This window comes from Macrotis lagotis, chromosome 3 (assembly GCF_037893015.1).
Source record: "Macrotis lagotis isolate mMagLag1 chromosome 3, bilby.v1.9.chrom.fasta, whole genome shotgun sequence".
Classification (NCBI taxonomy): Eukaryota; Metazoa; Chordata; class Mammalia; order Peramelemorphia; family Peramelidae; genus Macrotis; species Macrotis lagotis.
Window position 1 is genome coordinate 213,974,016 of NC_133660.1, and position 22,901 is coordinate 213,996,916.

General features: G+C 39.1%; 1 protein-coding gene across 5 annotated transcripts in view; it reads right to left on the minus strand.

Moving 5' to 3' along the window:
- PPP2R2C (protein phosphatase 2 regulatory subunit Bgamma) overlaps window positions 1-22,901 on the minus strand; it is a 388,395-nt gene that overhangs the window by 25,626 nt on the left and 339,868 nt on the right. For all 5 annotated transcript variants that reach the window (XM_074229817.1, XM_074229816.1, XM_074229818.1 and 2 more), the window contains one exon: window positions 11,021-11,185. In XM_074229817.1, coding sequence (XP_074085918.1) covers window positions 11,021-11,185 — 165 coding nt within the window. The remainder of the gene's footprint in view (window positions 1-11,020; window positions 11,186-22,901) is intronic.

Sequence of the window (22,901 nt, forward strand, 5' to 3'; positions counted from 1 at the left end):
CACAAGATCCAGACACCAGTTCTAATTCTACCATGTGACCCCAGTCAAATCACTAAATGATCTCTGAACCTCAGTTTCTTCATCTGTAAAATGGGGCCAACAACCCCACCAACAGGCTTTAAGTGCTTCTGTGTAGAAAGGGCCCTGAAATGTGAAAATAATCTATTATTGTCACCAAGCACATCCCTGGAGGGAGATCACATGGAAGATGGACAAGGAGTCATACTTTTTAAATATGACTTCCTACCTGCACCTATTTGTAATACTAGAAAATTCTAGGTTCCCCAGCAAACAAATTATGAAGCCTGAGATAGGATTTAGAGCTAAAGGGTAACTTAGAGATCAAACCCTTTGATTTTATCTATCTAATCTGTTTATTATTAAAATAATTATTTAAAAATGTAATTGTTTTGCATACTTCATTGCATTTATATGCATATATACACACACACACATATATATATATGTTTATAAATATATGTTAATATTGTATGGTCCAGGACTTGAATAAATTTTGCACAATATTTTTTAAAGTCATTATATAAAATAAATTAATGCTGCCAACTCTTTTATAAAAGTTTTCAAAAACCTAATCCATATTTAAAAAACCATTGCTAATATAGAATTTATGAGTGAGCACACAAAATTTAAATCAATTTTTAAAATCACCCAAGAGTCAGAACAACTACCAGAGGTAGCTATGCATTGGCAGTGCTCTCATTTTACCAGGTGGTGAAACTGGACCCTGGAGAGAAAAGGGAACTTTCCCAAGGTCACAATGTGACTGAGTGGTGGAGCCGCCAACTCCACCACCACTGAGATAAAGTCCTGCAGCAAATCCGTGGTGTGGGCATCCCTACCTTCACTTCTTTCTTTATGCCTGTCTACTTGCCAAATGGCTAGCAGTCTCAATCGTGAGCCTGCACTAATGAGTATGGAGTTTCCTTATCCTTTCTCAGGGTTCTCTGTGTCATCACTCTCTGCTATTTTCCTTATATACCCTGTTTCTCCATATTTGTTTGCAGGTTGTCTCTTCTATTGCCATCCTTTGTACCCCCCCCCAATGTTTCTGCCTGTTAAAAGACTTCCTTTAAATCCAGCTCAGATGCCAACTCAGTTCTCTGAAGACCCTCTTGTCCAGCTGACCTGGTTTGGTTTTCCTTAGGAATACTTTTCTTGGATCTCTCCTGTTATCCCTACTATACTCAGCTTAGAGCTATACTTATTTATGTACATATAGTATATCTCTAGGAGATGATAAACTCCATGAGAGAGGAGGCTGCTATTTTTCATCTCTGCATAGCTACCATCAGTGTAGGGTGTTGTTCAGAGTAGGTCTTGAACACGGAATTGAATGTTGTTCAACATTATCAAAGATCCTTTGCTAAGCAGACTTGAAATCACTTATTTGCTGCATGTCACTGGGAATGTCCTTTAATTTCTCTTTGGTCTCAGTTTCCCCATCTAGAAAATGAAGGAATTCAACTGGACAAATTTGGAGTCCCTTTGACTCCTAACAGTCTACGTTCTAAGGTCCCTTTGAGCTTGAACCTTCAAAAAGCAATTATTAAGCACTTACTGTATACAAGTACAACAAATACAAGAAAGCAACAGTCCCTGCCCTCAAGGAGCTTACATTTTAGTGGAGGACATCCACAAGAGGAGCTAGAATGGGAGAGGGGAGAGAGCGCAGCTCTACTCAAGGTGGCCTGGTTTGGAGATGGTGACCAGAAAGTGAGGCAGAGGCTGCTCCCCTATCAGAGCCCAGGGTGGAACCTGGTGAGTCTGAGGTCAAATGGATGGGTTCCAAATCTCCGCTTAACTACAACAATGTCCATTCCTCATTGGGCTCTTTCTCCCCCACTGCCTCCCCTTCAGAACTAAACTCTTTTGTTCCAGCCATGGAATGAAAACACCTGTGTGAAGATGGAGACAGGAATTCAAGATGAGATTCTTTCATGGAAAGACTAGGTTTCCTTCCTTCTCTGCCACCCCACAAAGCTGTCATTCATACTGAAAGGTCAATATTAATTAGCAAAAACAGCCCAGGACCATCTGTCACAGGCTTTTTTGTGTGTCTGGCAACTCTTTGTTTGACTGGCAGAATAATCTTTATCAGTTACAGGGAGTACAGAACTGTGGCTTGCTCTTGGGGTCCCAAGGGAAACAGTCTGGATTGAGACAGGAGAACTAGGAAACTATAAGTTTTCAATATGACACAGGATTCACCTTGTCCTTCTTTCTAGATTTCTAGTTGCTGATGAGGGACAGTTCATTGTGGATTATGGAGGCAATGTCCTAATGAATTTACTGCTGTTCAGCTATAACCAACCTTTGGGATGCTGCTTCCACCCTGCATAAGATCGGTGGATCATGGAAGTTAACCAGTCCTAATTCTTTTTATAGATTAGAGCCCTGAGATTCGCCTGCAGACACTCATCCAAGGTCGACATGGTTTAATACACATCACCAAAACCTTCTCTTCTGGCCTATTGTCCCTAATGGGCTTCTACACGTCACTGAACATTCAGGGTTCTTTCCATTATACCAAACTACCTCCTTTGGGAAAGAGTCTGGTTCTTAAGGAGTACTAAATAATTTTAATTTTTTAAATTTAGCTCTAAGAACTTCTATTCATGCTTTTCAAATATAAAGGTCACCAATAGAGAAAAAAATTGCAGATCAAATTTTTCAACAACCAAGATGACTTTTTAAAAATAGCTACCCTGAGGCAAAACAGCTTTTAAGCACTTGCTGTACACATATGGGAGTAATGAGATTTTATTCAAGTGCCACCTGTTTAGGGACAATTAAAGGGAAAAGAAAAGTAGGCAATTCCATAGAAATAGTGCTGTAGCTGCCTTGGTTGTCTGCTCAGAATTCTGTGCCTCAGTATAAAGTACTATGATAGGTGTGCAATTAGAGCTGGTCCTAGCTCCTGGCTAAAATTCAAACAATGTAAATGTCTCCTTCATAAAGATCCACCATAGGATTAGAGAAGGATATTGGTTACTCATATTAAAGATGACAAGGTGGATGTGTTCATGGGACTTGACTCTAGGTTTAGGGAATCTCAGATCTAGAAGCCTTTCTTCTGTTCTAACCTCCAGAAGGAAAGAGGAGGGAAGAGAGAAACAAACAGAAGAATTGTCTAGGTAATCAAAGTTTGAGTTATTTCAGACAAAAAGGATCTTGGGACAAAAGGGATGCTGGAGGTCAATGAGTCCATACCTCTTGTTTTATAGTTGAGAAAACTAAAGCCTAGGGAGTAGATTAAGTGACTTGCCTAGGGTCACACAGATAGTAAGTGTCTGAGGCAGGATTTTAGTCTAGGTCTTCCTAATGCCAAGCCAGTCAATGTTTTCTGGAGGATAATACTCTTTCACCTGTACAGGTGTACCTGTAAAATGTCTGGAAAATGCATAGTGCACATCATCCCTCTCAGAATGCTTTTCTTCCTCCCAGACTCAGATCAAGTTATCATCTCTCTGACTGTCCCCCTCACCCCAATGGTTAGTGCCCTATTTTCTTACTTACTTTCCATTTATGCCCTGAATTAATTCTGTATCTATTCATACATATCCTTGCTATCTTCTCTCATCATAATGCAAGCTCCATGAAAGTAGGGATTGTTTCATTCTTTGAACTTATGTGCTCAGCTTAGTGTGTGATACAAAGGCACTTCATAAATACCTGGTGATTGACTTTTTTTGAGGCAACTGTTGTTAAGTGATTTGCCCAGGGTCTCACAGCTAATAAGGTGTGCTACCTAGAACACCTTGATTGACTTGATTCCAAGAGGTGGTACAGGCCTACAACGGAAACAACTATCTATCCGTATCTATCCATAGCTCTTTAAAATACTCTTAAAAAATATTAACAGTCTTGGGTGAAAGTCTTAAATGTATTACTATAGCAAGAAATTTATATAGATTTTTGGAATTTTAAAGCTTGGGGTGGGGAGGGATGGGAGATGATTCAGAGTTCATTATAATCAGTCTTCTAATTTCAGAGTCGTCTAAAGTCACATATCATTAATAAATAGTAACACTGGCCCAAGAAGCAAGGTATTCCAATTCACAATTCATCTCTTTAATCCACTACAATTCTCTCAGATGCCTACCTTCAGCTGTTTTCCATCTCCTTCCCCTCACAAATCATAATTCTTCTTTCCTTTTCTCTCTTAGCTCTTCAACTTAATGCAAGTCTTTCTTGCATTAAGATGGATTAACAATAAAAATGGAAAAGATTTTCTGTTTGAAGATAAAGTCCATTTCTGGGGTTACATAAGTGCCCATACCATAAGAAGGCAGGTATAGGCTTCTAGACCCTGGCTAACAAGTAAGGAAGCTGATCTGAATCACCTTCTCCAAGTACCATCACAATCATGCTATTTGTCATGGGTTCTCTATTGCTTTCCACTTAGCTATAAATTTGCTCTCACCAAGTTATAATTCCAATTTCCCCCAATCCACACAGACCGAGAATGAGGCAGTATGGGTATATGCCCCAGAGGGGTTAGGAGAATATCTGTACATTTATTCTTACAATATCTTTGAAATAAATAACCCTGAAAATTAATCAATGTGGTTAAATGGAGCTTGGAGCACTAGTCACTGAACCTTAACATGTCTTGCCACAGGACTTTGATGACTCAGGGAGAGTGTGAGGCTGATGACTTTGCTCTGACCCTCTCATTTGCAGTTCATTCACAAGTCAAGATGTCATCCTCATGATTGAAGAACAAACAATGAATGAGTAAACAACTAATGGGGATTTAAGTTGATGATAGTAAAGAAAAGGAAGCCCCAAACTTCTCAGGGTCTGCTGGAACCCTGAAGGGATGATGTACCAGCTTGGCTCATATAGAGAGGACCAGAGTGGGTCTTCTTTTATGAAAAAGAAGTGGAAAATCACTTTTTTTCAAATGCTGTTGATCCATTTCAAGGCATGCTGAAAACATTTTCTAATGGAGAACTGTGCAGTTGGGCTGACATGTACATCCATGACAAGGCTGATCAATGGGTCTATTAACCAAAATCATTAATTAATAAGGAGATTGATTTCTCCATTTCTCATCTCCTCAACTGACATTTGACTTTTCTTATTTGGATGGTGGCATCCTGTGGGAACTGTCACAGTCAATTCTTTTGAAGTCTCTGGTTTGTAGGTGACTCTCCCTCTTGCTTATCTCTTAAGTTTTTCAATGACTATGCTCTGCATTCCCATGATAATTTGACTCACCCCTTCAAAAAATGATGGGGCTAACAGCTGATTCAGTGTGCTTAAAAATAATCATTTTAGTGGAGTTCTACCTGCCCCCATTCCAAACAGTATTACTATAGGTTTGGAGAGCAAAGACATGGCAGGCAATATCAGAAAGCTGGGCATATATTAGACAATATCAGGAACTGACATATTGAGTCTGATTTTTTTTCAATATACTGTCTTTATTTGATCCAAGGATTTTTTTTTTCATTTATGTTTTGAGATGATTGCTCTGAAATTCACTTGACAGTGAGGCAGACATTGCACATGATTCAGCATTAAGACAGATTCTCTTATTTCTGTTTCCTATTTGCCAGTCCTCAATTCTGAGTGGAGGTGGGAGGCAATGTCAACTGGGTCTATACAAAAGAAATCCAAGGTCACTAGCAAGGTCCAGAAGAGTTTGGAAGGACTAAAGGCAAAAAAATCATCCACAAAGTAATAAGCAAATTTATTCCTGTTAGTTTATGTTTTTATCTAAGCTGTTCTGGGAAGACAAAGAGAATGCTCAAAGGATGATGATGATGATGATGATGATGATCCAATAAATAGCAACTAATACCTTTTAAGATCTAGAAAGCATCTATATATCTCATTTAATCATCACAGCTTCACCCATAAATTAGGTATTATTATTATCTTCATTTTAAAGATGAGGCAACAGAAGCTGAGTGAGGTTCAAAAGCTTTCCCTAGCTCACATTACTAGGAGTCCTATCCATTATGCAGCCTTGCTGCATTAAATCAACAAAACCAAGAAAGAAGTATGTTGTGGGGGAGGCTCACAGCATCAATGGTTGGCTGCTCAGTGGGTATGACTGAAAAGACAAGTGTAAAACCCAATACTCCTTAAGAAACCAAAGATAAGGATGAGAGAAGCAGCTCAAGGAGAAACTAACAAGATTAACATGGAATCCTCTCATCAAAGGGACAGAGGAACAATAGTACCCTTGTCCATTCAACTAGAGGAAAAAATAAAAATTCACATTTTTATAGTTGCATTTTCCAGTTTATAAAATGATTTTCTCAGGATCTTAAAATGTTGATAATGTGAATATAATTGTTTCTACTTTATAGATAATGTGAGGGCCAGGGAAGCAATGTGATTGGTACAGGGTCATAAAGCTAATGGGTCAGAAACCAGAAATCAAATCAGTTTTCAGAATCCAAATCTCTTTCCTCATCACCACAATGTTTTGAGAATAGGGATTTTTTTGTTTGTTTTTGCAAGGCAATGGGGTTAAGTGACTTACCCAAGGTCACACCACTAAGTATTAAGTAACTGAAGTCGGATTTGAACCCAGGGTCACTGTTGTATTTACTGTACCACCTAGCTTTCCCCAAGAATAGGAAATTTGTTCTTTTAATTTCTTTCTATTCTTCATAACTCCCTGCACATTATAGGTGACTTATAAACAATGGAACCAACCAAGTATTACCAACAAAATACTTTTACATCAAATATCTTCACTGAGTCTCAACAATTTGGTGAGATGATCAGGACAAGTTTTATTAATACCCATTTCAGAATGGGAAACTGGGATGCAGAATGGTTAGTTGACTTGCCTGCACTCACACAGTAGCCCATCTATTTTGATTCCAAGTTCACAGAAGAAGGATCAGAGTTATGCTTTGAAGGATAGGTCAGTGTTGGGAGATATCTGATTCATGCCAAATTGTGGGGTATATTGCAGTGGTGATAATTTGGGGGACATAGTTTAGACACATTGACAAGTCAAGTCCTTGTTTTTCCTGAAATTCTGGGGGTCTCTGTGACTCCAGAAGGACTTAATGCTTTTCTCTTTTTTAGCCTAAGCCTTATTTGTGGTTCTACGACTTCCCTGCTTATCCCAGCACTTGCCTCTTGGTGGGTTCAGCTGCCCCAACAATATTCCATCCCACCCCATTATGTCACCTAGGTTCTAGAAACCAACCTTTTCCATGCTTATCGAGCTCAAAGAGCCTGGCTCTAGGTCTAAGTAGCCCTGTTACATTAAATGGTTATTTTCTAACTCATGGGTCTGGAAAATGGGATTTAATCAATATCCATCAGATTCTGCTTTCCCTCCGTGAACAAAATGCTTTCTCTTCCTGGCAAGAGAACCAAGAGTTTTACCTCCCATCCCCATCAGCTATGATCTGCAACCGAGGGAGAAGGGCCTGGCTTTGGAGAAGAGGCAAGGACGTGCAGTTAGAACCATAGGCTAGAATCTGAGGAATACTTTTATCAAGTCCTGGTTCTTCCACCACCAACTTGCTGTGAGACTCTGTTCTGTTTCTGAGCCTCAGTTGTTTGGTCTCTCAATGTTGGGGATGCCCAATGTTCCCCAAGCACCCCTGTGTAGGGACTAGATGCTGGAATCAAGCTATGTTAGGAATAGGCAGAGAAGGGAGAGTGAGGGCCAGAGTAACCTGCCCAGGATGGTCCTGCTGAGCTGCAGCAGTCAGGCTACATCTACACCTGATAGTGCAGAGGAAAGATGGATGGATTTAGAAGCAGGAGCAGTTCAGACATTTCAATCATTGCTTCCATTTGTGTTTGTTTTGTTTTGTTTTAGCAAAGACACTGAGGTGGTCCTGCCATTTCCTTCTCCAGCTCATTATATGGATGAGGAAACTGAGGCAAACAGGGTTAAGTGACTTGGCCAGGGTCACACAGCTGGTAAGCATCTGAGGCCACATACGAACTCAGGTCTTCCTGACTCCAAGTCCACTACTCTATCTACTGGGCCAACTAGAAGACCTTGGCAGGATGAGCCAGAAGGAACTTTATAAATCACCTAAATTTATCCTTTGTATTCAAAAACCTTGAAGCCTAAAAAGTGACTTCTTTGAGGTCACACAGATAAGAACTGGACTTCAAATCTAGGTTCTTTAACTATAAAAATGGCTTTCCCACCCTAGACCATGCTACCTCTAAGCTTTCTTAGTAAAAGATTTTTAGGGAGTGCTCTTGCAAAACAGATTCATCCATCCCCTGCTGGTGGGCAGCCCTCTGAACTATTGTTCCTGGGTCAGCAAAAAGATCATTTGTCAACTGACTCACATCTCAGGCATGAGGCAGACATGGAGTCAGGAAAACCTGGGTTTAAATTGTGCCTCATATATTTACTGACTGTGACTAGGGCAAATGATGTAATTTCTTTAGACTTCAGTTTTCTCATCTGTAAAATGGGGATGGTTATGATGATGATGATGATGATGATGATGATGATGATGATGATGATGGAGACATCTTTTATCACAGGACTTGTTGTTAAGACAAAAATAAGATAATACATGAAAAGTGCTTTGCAGACTCTTAAAAGCGTAATATCTTGTGTTTACTTGCTCAGTCATATCTGACTTTATGTTTTCTTGGCAAAGACAATAGAGTTGTTTGCCATTTCCTTCTCAAATGTATCTCCATTTTATAGATGAGGAACTGAGGCAAATAGAGGTTTAATGACTTGTCTAGGGTCACACAGCGAATAAATGTGTGAGGCTATTTTTGAACTCAGATCCTCCTGACTCTAGCCTCTATGTACTGCACTACCTAGCTACCCAAAGGGCAAAGTAAATGCTAGCTATTTTTATTGTTGTTATCTTTGTGGATAATTTTTCTTTGTGGGACATTCTACAATTTGTGTTCTATTGACACAGCTTTTGAAAAACCATAATTACTTTGTATGCCATGATGGCATAATACATACATACATACATACATATATATTATATATATATATATATACATATATATAATATACACACACACACACACACACACACTAAAATAGTTACTTTACACAGACAAGGATACGCTTGACTGATATACAAGTGGCACTTTTACTTCCTCCTTCCCAGACACTGATTGAAAACAATTTAAATTTGCATATACCCCCTCATCTGAATCTAGTGGGCTGATTGCACTTGACTATATTATGAAACGATCTCTCTTCATTGTCCTTTCCTGTCAGTTTCTTAAATGATGAAGGGTAAACAACAACAATCAAAAAAAAAACCTTCAAAAGTTTCCACTGCCCCTAAGGTTTCGCTCATTGGGGTTCTCCTACCTCTACCTCCCAGAACTTGCAAAGGACACTATAGGGCTAGTGATACAGACTGATTCCTACTAGCGTTGATGAGGAATTGCTCTTAATAGAGACTAGCTAGTGTCTCAGAGGACTTGAAATTTATACATAGCACTGTATTGATGAGTATTGTGATCAGTGCCTAAGTCTGATAATCTCATTTCCTGGTCAATAAAACACCAACTCCTTTTTTGGTATTTAAAGTCGTTCACAATCTAATTCCATCCTTTTCCCAATTTATTATATATTACTCCCCTTTTGACCCTCCATGTTCCAGTCAAATTGACCTCATGTATTCCTTCTATATGATATCCCAGTAGAAAATGGGATATTATTTATATATTATATATTATATTATTTAATATAATGCTTTAAGGTTGCCAAAGCACTTTACAATTATTATCTCCTTTGATCTTCACAACAACCCAGAAAGGGAGGTGCTATTATCATCCTCATTTTATAAATAAGGAAACTGAAGCCAATAGCAGTTAGGTGCTTTACCCAGGGTTGCACAGCTAATATACATCTGAAACTAGATTTGAACTCAGATCTTCCAGCTTCCCAGCTCAGTACTTGGGCTACCTAGATGCTCTAGCTGTATCAGTATAATAATTATATTACCCACTAGAAAGAGTTTCTGTGAAGGCAAGTACTGAACATAATAATATATTTTCATAAGTTAGTATAGAACTATTAAAGATTATTATTATAATTTTTAAAAGATTAAAATATCTTATAATTATGTATAATTGAAGGTGTCATGCTGTCGTAGAGAGAGGGTGCTGATTTGAAAGCCAGGAAAACCTGGATTTGGGTCCTACCTCTGGGTGACCTTGGGCAAGTCTCCTAATCTCTTCAGTATTCCTAGGCAACTTTATAAGACTGTAAGCTGAGAAAAGGGTGACCGGCTTTATTTAGTAAAAGGAAATTTCCTCACTTATACCAATGAAACCACAAGTCTTCTACCTAACTCTATGCAATTCATCTTTCATTTTTTAAGATACTACTTGTTGATTCACATAGTATTATGAATCTTTTTCTGATAGACCTCTCTTCCCAGGGTTTATGGGTGAGATATCTTGAATCTCAGAGCCCCAGTGAACTGCTTGTTCCTTCTAATCTCCATGGGACTAGAACCAAGTTTTCTGAATTGAATTTCAGTGGTAATTCTATTGGATCACTCTGCTGTTCCTATAAAGGTGAGCTATTGCTGGAGGTGTTGTTGCGGTTGTTCCCAGAACCTGAAGTGCTTCAGGGCTCACACTCCCAATGTGGTGGTTAAAAGCAGATACCCTGGAGAGAGTCTGAGTTCAATGATCTCTCAGGGCAATCTGAGCTGCAACATACTATGTACGGTTCTTCAAAATAGGCCATAATAACTGTGTGTTTCCATGGAGACAAGGTAAAGGATAAAGGCTTACCCATCCTCCCAGCATAGATGCCAATGCTACAGCTATGAATTAACATCTAATTTTGGGGGGCAAGACAAGGAACAAAGTTGTTCTCAAATGCAACCTTCTGCACCCAAGGACCATCTCATCATGGTGTGGCATCTGTGCTGTGGCTGTGAAGTCTTCCTGGACTAACATCATGACACCCTGGGAAGTTTCAGACCCTGGCCACTGTCACTGCAGGCAGGAGGACAAAGACCATTGTAGCCATGGGGCTTGGGCAGCCACTTACGCTTGGAGTGCTTGTCACAGAGGGCTGATGCTCTCATGTCACACAATCTCAGGGACCCTTTACTGCTGCTGTAGACGAAGAGGTTACAGTGATGGGGATGGAACTCTGAGGCTGTGATCACTTCTGTCAGGTCTTCCATGTTGGCTGGCTTGATGTCCACGATGTCTGGAGAGAAACTGAGTTAAGGGACAGACGTACCATTTAGAAGGCAAAGAATACCAAGGACACCCTTGGGCCCTTTAGAAAGCCCATGACTGCCAGGGATGAAGAAAACTATCAATAAATAGCTAGTCACATTTGCACAACATTGTCCAAAAATCCCTTACTTTTTCAAAAGTTTTATTCAAAGAACTTCTGAGACCCTGAAATATTCTCAGAATGAAACAAATTATTAATTTGATGGATAAGAGAAGTGAAGGCCTGGGAGAGGACAACTGAATGGCATCATAGATCCTGCTGCCATATTTAGAGCTAGAAAGGGACATTAGAGATCATCTGCTATTACTATCTCATTTTGAAGATAAGGAATTTGGGATTTCTTCACTGTAGGTTTTTGCAAGTTAAATGACTAATTTTTGGCAATGATGCTAAAGGGATTTTTCTATTTTTTTTAATATTTATTTATTCTTATTTTGTACAAATCATCTTGTTTAAGAGTAAACAAAATACCCCCTCCCCCCCAAAAAATATAGACTTCCTTGAGTGATAAAAGGGAGAGAAAAAATAATAGTAATAATTGTAGGTATGGCCAGGTGGTGCAGTGGACAGAGCACCAGCCCTGGAGCCAGGAGCACTTGAGCCCACATCCAGCCCCGTACACCCAATAATCACCCAGCTGTATGACATGCAAACCACCCCAATCCCACTGCCATGCAAAAACCAAAAAAAAAAAAAAAAAGACCCAAAATAAAATAAAATAGTAATAATAGTAGTGGTGGCTGGGTGGCGGACACAGCACTGACCCTTGAGCCAGGAGCACCCGGGTCCAAATCCAGCCTCAGACACCCAACGGTCACAATGCTATGCGGCCCCAGGAAGGCCACCCAGCCCCATTTGCCCTGTACCCCCCCAAAATAATAATAATAAAAAATGTGCTTCAGTCTGTGTACCAACACCACCAACTCTGTCATGAGTGGATCACATTCTTTATGCTAAGTCCATCACAAAAGTTACTTCCATATTTTTCCACCATTGACATTGCTGATCGCAACTCCCTCCTTTTGTATTTCTCCACTACCATGTACTGTATTTTCTCTCTCCTTTCACTCTGACTCTGCTGTAGGGTATCTGAGTGGTGCAGCAGACAGATCCCTGGTCCTGGGGCCAAGAGGCCACGAGCCCCATACCACCCCTTAGGCCCAGCATCCACCTGGCCCTATGATGCTGGACAGGCCATGCAACCCCAGCCCCTTGCAAGAAGTAAAAAAGAAAATATGTTATATCTGACCACTCCCCCCGCCCATGGTCCATCCTCTCCTCCTTCATTCACATCCCCACCCCTTCCCCCTGTTCCCCTCCCTCCTTCTTACTCCAGATGTCTATACCCCATTGAGTATATATGCTGTTTCCTCTCCTAGCCACCTCTGATGAGAGTGAAGATTCCCTCATTCCCCCTTGTCATCCCCCTTCCATATCATTGCAATAGCTCATTGTAATAAAGAAAAATCTTATTACATGAAATATCTTGACCTATTCCCCCCTCTCCTTTTTCTTTCTCCCCTTACATTTCCCTTTCTTCTATTGACTCCATTTTTTACACCATATTTTATCTTCAAATTCAGCTTTCTCCTGTTCTTCATCTATAAAAGCTCCTTCTACCTGCTCTGTTAATTGAGAAAGTGCATATGAGTATTATCAGTGTCATTTTTTCTATACAGGAATACAATCAGTTCATCATTAAGTCCTTCAAATTTTCCCCTTCTCCTCCAATCTCTATGCTTCACCTGAGTCCTGTATTTGAAGATCAAACCTCCTGTTCAGCTCTGACCATTCCAACAGGAACGTTTGAAATTCCCCTGGTTCATTGAAAGTCCATCTTTTTCCCTGGAAGAGGATGTTCAGTTTTGCTAGGTAGTTGATTCTCAGTTGCATTCCCAAATACTTTGCTTTCCGGAATATTATATTCCAAGCCCTACGAGCTTTTAATGTAGTTGCTGCTAAGTCCTGTGTGATCCTGATTGCAGCTCCACAGTATTTGAATTGTGTCCTTCTGGCTGCTTGTAATATATTATCTTTGACTTGCGAGTTCTGGAACTTGGCTATAATATTCCTGGGGGTTGGTTTTTTGGGATCTCTTTCTCAGGGGATCGGTGGATTCTCTCCATTTCTATTTTGCCCTCTGCTTCTAGGATATCAGGGCAATTTTCCTGCAGTAACTCTTTGAAAATGATATCAAGGCTCTTTTCCTTATCATGACTTTCAGGTATTCCAATAATTTTTAAATTATCTTTCCTAAATTTGTTTTCTATATCAGTTGTTTTTTCAATGAGATGTTTCACATTTTCTTCTAATTTTTCATTCTTTTGGTTTCGAAGTATTAAATCCTGATTTCTTGTAAATTTAGCAATCTCCCTGAGTTCTATTCTTTGTCTGAAGGATTTGTTTTCCTCAGAGAGCTTTCTTATCTCTTTTTCCATCTGGCATTCTTCTCCTCAATAACTTTTTGAACTGTTTTATCCATTTGACCTAAGCTGGTTTTAACATGCTGTTTTCTTCAGCATTTTTTTGGATTTCCTTGACTAAGCTGATGACTTCATTTTCATGTTTTTCCTGCATCTCTCTCATTTCTTTTCCCAGTTTTTCTTCTAACTCCCTCATTTGATTTTCAAAGTCTTTTTTGAGCTCTGTTATAGCCTGAGCCCAATTTCTGTTTTTCTTGGGGTCTTTAGATGCAGGGGCTTGTACCTCCTCATCTTCAGACTGAGTGTTTTGATCCTTCTTGGGCTCAAAGGCAAAAACTTTCTCAGTGGTGTTCCTCTTGTTTCTCTGCTTGCTCATTTTCCCAGCCTTAGCCTGTTTTGGGGGTGCTTCCTGAGATTTTGGGACACTCCCACAAGGATCTCAGTGTGTGAGGCTCTGCCCTCCCTCCTGGTCTGTGAATAACCATAAGCGCTCCCCTCTGCCACAGGGCTGAGGTGGGGGTAGCCCTGCTGCTCTATGGGGGGGCCTGGACTGCGATCAGGATCTGAATGTGGTCAGAACCCCAGCGTCCTGTTTCAGGGGCAGAGCTCAGCAGTGTCTCTCTTCACTCCCCTCCCTGGGCTCAATGGTCTCATGCCCTGGGGGCTCCTGCTTACCAGATCCACCTGCTTCTGTTTCCTGGATCTGGACCCCCTTGGCCAAGCTGCTAGCTCTGTGCCCTGAGGGCTGGGCTTCACATGCTTGCTCTGGCAGAGGTCCCTCACTGTTCCCCCAAGTTGTGCCCGGTACTCCCTGGGGCGTAGTTCAGAAAACTTCCCCACTGCTGTGAGCTGAGGCTCCCAGCACCCTGGGGCTGCCTCTGGGAGGCTGAAGTTCTTTCGTTCTGGTTTGCCACCCCTCTGGTGGGCCGCCCCTCCAACCTTTCTGCTCTTTTCCAGGTTACCTTGAGTAGGAGAACTGCCTCACTGGGTCTCTCTGTGGGCTCTGTCTCTTGAAAATTTAGTTAGAGTCCTTAGTTTAGAAGTTTTAAGAGACAGCGTAAGAGAGGATCTTCTCTTGCTGCCATCTTGGCTCTGCCCCTCTTTCTTTTTGTTTTAACTAAATGACTCTTCTACTATTCCTTCTAAATCTAAGATTATAGACAAGGAAGTGATGTGGATTGGCTGAGTTTACCTAGCCAGTAAATGGTACTAACTGGAATTTAGACTTATGAATCTAATTCAGAGATCATGATACTTCTCTATGCTGCTCCCAACACTCTAACTCAGTTTCAGTTCTCTGCATTAGAAGTCAGAGGACCTGAATTCTAGCCCTAGCTTTGCTACTAACAATCCACGTGACCTTAGAGATCCTTTAACTTCTATGAGCTTATTTCTTCAATCATACTTGCACTGCCCTAGAGGTTTTTGTAAGGATCAAATGAGATAATTATAAACTAAATTTACATAATAATTGGACAAGTAATACATAAACATGACAGGCTACCATTATAATTTATTGAAAGATATTTTCCTTTATCATTCACAAGAGCGATTGGCTCCCTCCACCAATGAAGGATTTATATTTATCATAAAGATATAACTATGTTACGCACAAATATGGAATTCAATGGAATTCATAGTGCCCATTACCAATAACCTATTCTTTTCACTTATCAAATACTGAGCACCAACCATGTACAAAGCCTTACGCCCTACAGATACAATAATTGCTACATTATAATCTTGCTGCGTTCTAATGAAAGGAAAAATAATCAAATAGCTATGCTATAAACTGAGAGAAATAAGAGCCAAAGAGATATCCTGGCAAAGCAACATGAGAAACTGGAGAAGGAAGAAATGACGTAGGAAGTGAAAGAAGGCTTATGGATGAGACAGAAAGAAAGGACTTTAACAGATGGAAGTTGTAGGTATGAAGCCCGTTCTATGTATGGTGGGAGGTAGGAAAAGGGAAGCATGAACAAAAACATGGAGATATGGAGTAAGGCAGATAGTAAATAAACAGAAATGCAGGTATCCTAAAGCCTCAGGGAGAGCATTTTAAGCTTAGCTAAAGCTTAAAATTTTGGGGATGCTTTGCCTCCATCTTTTTTGCATCATCACAGTTGATTATCAAAGAAATTCCTTGAGATATACATACATACATATATATACATATATATACATATATATATATATATATATATAGTGCAACTTAGAATGGCATTGACTGGAGGTCAGAAAACTGAAAAGACATAATTTCTACTAATAATATCATGGTTTGATATGTGTTCAGATGTAGGTGCTAAGATTTTAGAATACTATTGACAAATTAGAACATGTTTTGGAATAGTAGCTACAACCAAGTTACAAAATGACCGAATGACTTAATGGCCTAAATCAGTGGTATTAAACTCAAATAGAAATTGATCCCTGCAAGTCACATGTTGATTTAGAAAACAACAAATTAACATCATGGATTTTGTATTGTATTTTTTATTAATTTTGTTTAAAAAAATCCTAATTATATTTTAACCTGATTCTGCTTGGAGTTTTGCAAGCTGTGTGTCTGATACCTCTGTTCTAAACATAGGTTTTTTGTAGAAGAAAAAGACTTAAGAAGATATGTCAAATATGCAGAAAAGAGATCAGACACATTCTGTGTGACTTGTGTGGGAACACCTAGAACAAATGGGTAAAAGCTATATGGAGACAGATTTCTCTTCAAAAGGATTAGTTGTTCAAAAGTGAAATAGGGCGGCTAGGTGGCACAGAGGATAGAACACCAGCCCTGGAGTCAGGAGTACCTGAGTTCAAATCCGGCCTCAGACACTTAGTAATTACCTAGCTGTGTGGCCTTGGGCAAACCACTTAACCCCATTGCCTTGCAAAAACAAACAAAAAAAAAACTTAAAAAAAAAGTGAAATAGATTTCCTTCTCTACTAGTGAATCCCCTACTGGGGCAAGTATTCCAGTAGCTTTGTTTTCCCATTTTAACCAAGAATGAATATTAGCTTCATCACTAAGTTAAACTAAATTCAGACTGTCAAAATAATTACTACAATGGCCAGTCTTTCATCAAGTGAAGATGACTTTAGAGAGACAGGGAGATAATTAACCTAATGGGTGCTTACAGAAGAATGTTTCCAGAAGACTGTCTAAACTAATATCAGTCAGCACTAATGTCCTTGGTACTAGGCACTTTGGAAGATGCAAATTACAGAAAACCATTTTTTCTGTAACTTAGTTTCCCCAGCTGTAAAATGAAGACTTTATTCCTAAGAGATAAGCAATAATAACAGGTTCTGCAAGCTGTCCTGTATTCTATGGCTGTTCTGTAGAGTAAATTCTATGTTAGAATATAGTTTCCTATAGATGGCAGAGCAAGTCTTATTAGATATCATTATCATCACTACTATCATAAAAAACTCACATTTACATGAGATACAGCACTCTGCATAAATTTCCATTTGTTCAATTATTAATCTGAATGAATAGAGTCTTGTTCTCTTGTCACCCATAAAACCAACTTGTTGCCTTGGAAAGGGCACTGACTTTAGAGTGACTCCTCACCTGTACTTGACTCCTGATTCTAGCACTTGCTGCCGGTGTGACCCGGGGTAGGTCACTTCCCCCTGTATGGACTTCAATTTTTTCCTGTGTGACATGGGGGCATGGGCATTGTTGAATTAGGTGACTTCTAAGGTCCATTTCTGCTATAAGTATAATGATCCCTATAGAATATAGTACATACTGGTATATAATGTTTTATATATATCATCTCAGTGGATTATCACAGAAATCCCTCAAGATATTTAGTGTCACTTTAAATGAGCTCAGTAAGCCTAGAAAGCTGAAAAGACCTACCCAAAGTCACATAACCTGTAAGTTACAGCCAAGACTTGAACACAGGTCCTCTGAATCCAAATCCAAGGTTCTCCTAGGGCACCAAGTTGGTTTAGCATGTTCAAGAGAACAAGACTAAATATGCTCAAACTGATAGCTGCACCCCAAGATATGTAACTTTAAGAGACCATACCACGGAGTCAGACAGAGCTGAATCCCAGACTTGCCCTGGTTCACTAGAGTAGTAGGTCTTAGGGAAATATCTAAGTTATAAAGGGGAAAGAGGAAATGAGATGGGATAGGAGAAAAGGGAGAGGGAGGGATGGAGGAAGAAGTTAGGCTAATGCATTCAACATTGCCTTGAAATTGGGTTCAGGTCCTTCTCAAACACATTCTTCCTGGGTGACTATTAGTCCCACAATACATCCTGAAAATTGTAGAATGTCACTTCCCCTTCTAGTCTTTAGTTTTCCTATCTGTAAAACAGGGGAGTTGTCACAGGTGAACTCTCAAGTTCTATCCAGCTCTTATTCTATGATCTATGATCCTATATGCATGGAAAGACTCCACTGGGTACTAGAAAATAGAATATACTTTTAATCTATGATTCAATCTGTGAAATGATCATAATGACACATACTATAAATCTCAAAGGACTGATGAATATTGAACATATTTAATAATCAATAAAGTGCCATATAATAATGAGCTAGTAGGGGATGGAATCAGGAGAAAGATCTTAGCAGCATCAGCAGTATTAGAAGATAAAGAAGAATCACCACCACCACCACCACGACCTTGTAATGAACTCTTGGTGCTGAGTTTGGCTAATACTTTTATAGCTACATTGCCCTGAGATGCCTGGAATCAAAGATATTCTATCTTGGTAGGGCCTGCCACTTCTCATGCTCTGTTGGTACTGCTTTCAAGAATGAATTGTCAGATCAAGATCAGAAAGAGTCAATGGAGTAAATCATTAGTAAAGAAACAATCTCAACAAAATACCCAAATAACCAGAGAAAGAATCCTGAGCTAAAGATCAAATAAAGAACATAAATGTTAAGTGCAATGGCAGTTCCATAGAGGGATAGCTGGTGAGTTACCAGAGAAATCATGGAAAACTTCATGGTATAGGTGACATGTAAAAAAGCTCTTGAAATCTAGGGAATGAGCAGGAGGGTAGGTCAAGGATGTCCTAGCTTGAAGGTCTAATGATATGACTTTTCACTTTGTGGGCAAGAAATCCCAAATCTAATTTTGGATGAGCCCAGTTTATTTTGTCCCTTCTTGAGAAATAAGGTACAGTTGAAGAGTACTGGATTTGGAACCAGAGAATCTGGGATTAAATCCTATCTGTGTCATTTGGATAAGTCATTGATCCTCTCTGTGTCTCAGATTGCTCACGTGTAAAATAAAAGAGGTGTGCTAGATAGTCTCTGAGATTCCTTTAAACTCTGTATCTAAGATCCTATGAGGTAAGGAATGGAGAGAGAAATAAGCAAGACAAATTTGAGGGTCAGTTAAACTGGAACCTATATTAAAAGAGCATGGGGATGGATGCCATTTGAACTGCACATTTTTCAAGAGGCGCTATCAAAATTTCTTCATAAAGAGAATTTCAAAAACTACAACTGAGCCCATCCTTATGTCTATTTCCTATCTTTCCTTTATTTTACTTTGGAAAGCAATTACTTTTTGGAGATTTTAATGGGTTCTGAAGACCCAACAAAATTGATCATCCTGTCTGCAAATTGAAAGAGGTAAAAAATTGATCAGTCAATGAGTGATGAGGAAGATATCAAATATAAAGAGGATGTGTGGAGCAGTAGGAGAAAATACCTTCTTTTGTGAGCTGCTGATGGCAGGAAGACTTGATGGATTCTCTGGGCTGTGGCCAATAAAATCCCTTCCATACTGAGTAATCAAATGAGTCAATTAATATTCCATTTCCCAATAGAAATATGAAAAGTAAAGAATGGCTTGAATAACTTGAGATAGATGAATTATTCTAGCCTTCTCTATATTGTACTTGGCACTCCAGTTGAGATTACAGAATCTCAAAGCTAGAAAGGACCTCAGAAATTACCAAATTATAACCATTATCTGATTAGAAAATGACAAATACACTTCTCTGAAAGACTTCTACTTAGGATATCATTAGGCCCAAAGTGGTCCAATCTGGTATTGGACAGTTCTGATCTTCAATTTCCACACAATATTTTCTCCTCTAAGAATAAAATAGATCATATTGAAGTCCTTTTCCAAATGAAGGCATTTAAATACTTAAAGACAGCTATATTTTCCTTCCAAATCTTAGTGCAGAAAAAACCAGTACTCAACCGGGACCCAGGAAACATTCGGGTAAAAATGCAAACTCCAACATAATATTGATTAAGTCACTTAACCATTCTAAGAAATATGTAAAATGGGGAAAGTAATGCTCATAGTGCTAAACTTTATAGAAATGTTTTGAGAATGAAAGGAGACAATGTGGAAAGAAACTTGCAAAATTTTAAGTACTGTAATTGTACCATGAAAGGGAAGCTAGGTGGCACAGTGGATAGAACCATTGGCCTTGGAGTCAAGAGGATGGGAGTTTGAATCCAACCTCAGACCTTTGCCATTTACTAGCTGTGTGACCTTGGGCAGGTCACTTAACCCTGACTGCCTCTACTCCAGGGTGCCATCTATAATCATCCTGATTCATTTCTGGTCACTGGACCCAGCTGGCTCTGGAGGGAAAAATGAGTCTGGGTGACTTAGCAGAGCAGATCCAAATCATGTGCTTGTCATGACATCTCCCTGAAGTCATGATCTTCTTCAAGGACAAAGGACAAATAGCATCATCATCATTATTTTTCTGGCTAACTATCTTCAGTTACTTCATTTAATTCTTTCATGGAATAATTTCAAGTGCACATTCTACCCTGGTCATCCTTCTCTGCACTTTCCAGTCTAACAATTTCCTTTTTTAATATGCACAGTCCAGAGTAGAAAAATATATTCCAGATGTGGTCCAAGCACTTTTTTCCTGATGAGTTTGAATTGAGCTCATTTTATTTAACTAGGCATCCAAGACTTTCCATGATCTGATTATAACCTAGTTTACCAGTCTCACTTCCTCATTCATGCATGTTCTACTCTACCCACTGTTCAGCCTCTGCACCCCATCCCACACTTTCCTGTCTTCATAATTGTATTCATATTATTCATTGTCTCATGAATGGTCTACTTCATCAGTACCTTCTATTCAACTAAATCCTACTCATCTTTCAAAGTTCAGCTCATCTCACCTTCTTTAATAAATCTTCCTTGATCAGTGCATTGCATTCTTTGAGCTATTACTATAAGACTTTTTAGCCCTTAGTTTTTTTAATCATTTTAGATGCTTGTTTTGACCTCAGCTAGACAACACATGCTTGGAGGGAAGATATAGGTCAAATAGCAGAATTAGAATTAGAAGGGACCCTACAGAGACATCCAACTAGTCTATCCAACTGGTTTGAACAGGAAACTGTTCTGCAGTGTCTTTGATGCTTATTCCCCCTTGAAGACTTCTAAAGGGAAGGAATTCACTAGCTCTTGAGATTACCCATTTCCCATTTGGGGGCAGTTTAGCTATTAGGAATTTTTTCTGTATATGCTGACCAAAATATTTCCCTTTTTACTTAATCCTACTTTAATTGTTAAAAAGTTCCTTTCTTAAATTTAACCAGCTCTGACTTACTATCTAAGTAACCTTGAGTTCTTCATAGTTCTGTTATATATCTTATCTACCACGACTAAAACTATTACTGCTACAGTTTACTACTACTACTACTATTATTATTACCACTGCTACTGCTACTACTACTACTACTGCGCTGCTGCTACTTCTACTACTACTATTCCCTTAATAATCGATAAGGACAGAAACAAGTCTTTTCTAGAGATCACAGGTATCTAATGAATACTAATTACTTAACTCAATGGAATGGAAGGAGAAAAGATGATAGTGACCACTAATCTGCATAGAAGGATCCCTGTAGCCTGCACTTAAACATAGTTTAAAAATCTAATCTGTTTTATTGTATATTTATTTTGTATAAGATTTCCCAATTACATTTTCATCTGTATTTGGTCCAAATTTGGGATAATTAGTGATGAGTGCCTCCAGGAACTGGCACATTAGATTTAGAAATCAGAGGAGTTGGCTTCAAATTCTGACTCTGATACTTATATATGTGCTCATTTCCACCTCTATTCACCGTCTAGATAAAATGAGGGGACTATACTAACTGATCTTTAAGAATTCTTTCACATCTAAAATTTCATGTTTTAAGGTCCTTTCTAACTCTAAATCCAATGAAATACCTTTTGAAGTTAGTAAGTCCAGTGTGCAAAGGGGACTAAAGAATTCTGGACTGACTGGAATAGAAGGTGCATCAAAATGAAAAAACTAGAAGATCTAGTTGGATTGTTAGGGTGAGGCTAAATGGAGGAAGGCCTTTGAAAGCCAAATTGAAGAGTTTTTATTTGTCTAGCCAAACAATGGGCAGCCATGGACAGTGTATGAGCAGGGGATTAACATGATGCAAATAATGCAAAAAGATTTATCGGACTGAGGCACCAAAGAAGATTCGTAATGGGGACATCCTTTGGGTAGGCTGTACATCAAGGAACCTATCACAGCAATATAAGGCTTGAAGGGAAGAGGCTCTGGATCGAGGTGGCCAGAACTCTAGTTGGAGCCTTAGAAAAACCTAGGATGAACCCCAATTTTAGGATTCTTTCATTTTCTGGTTAGGTGACTATGGACAATTTACTTTGCCCTTATGGGCCTCCATTTCCTCAACTCTAAAATGGGGATATTATGTGCTTTATTTCACAGAGATATTCTGAGGAAAGCAATTTTAAACCTTTAAGTGTGTTCATAAATAGAATATTTAGCAATCATTATTACAACTACAATCTAGTGAATAATATCTAATCTTGCAGGGATGACAAAATATTGCTTCTATTTCTGGAGAGAGACAATAGGATATTCTTGTAGAATTTACCTATGGGATTTTAGCATAAGGACCAAGCTGAGTAGAGCCCACAGGGATCCAAGTCCCTAGTGACATAATGTTATGTATAATCAATATCAAGCACATGTTTTCCAGTCAATTGGATGTTAAAGTTGTCATTCTGTGAAATGTTTTTGGTCTTTTAGCATTTCACATTGAAATAAAAGTTGTTCTCTCCACAAGCTGACTCTTACCTTGATTTTGTATCTTTCTCCTTGTCAATCTTTACATTGCAGTCAAACTGGACTAAGTCGATTTTTGGCAAATTTGGCACTCCACCTCCCCACCTTCATTCAACTGCATGAGTTGGTCCTCATTCCTGATATACCCTCCCATGTCATTACTGCTTCTTAGAAACCATATTTTCC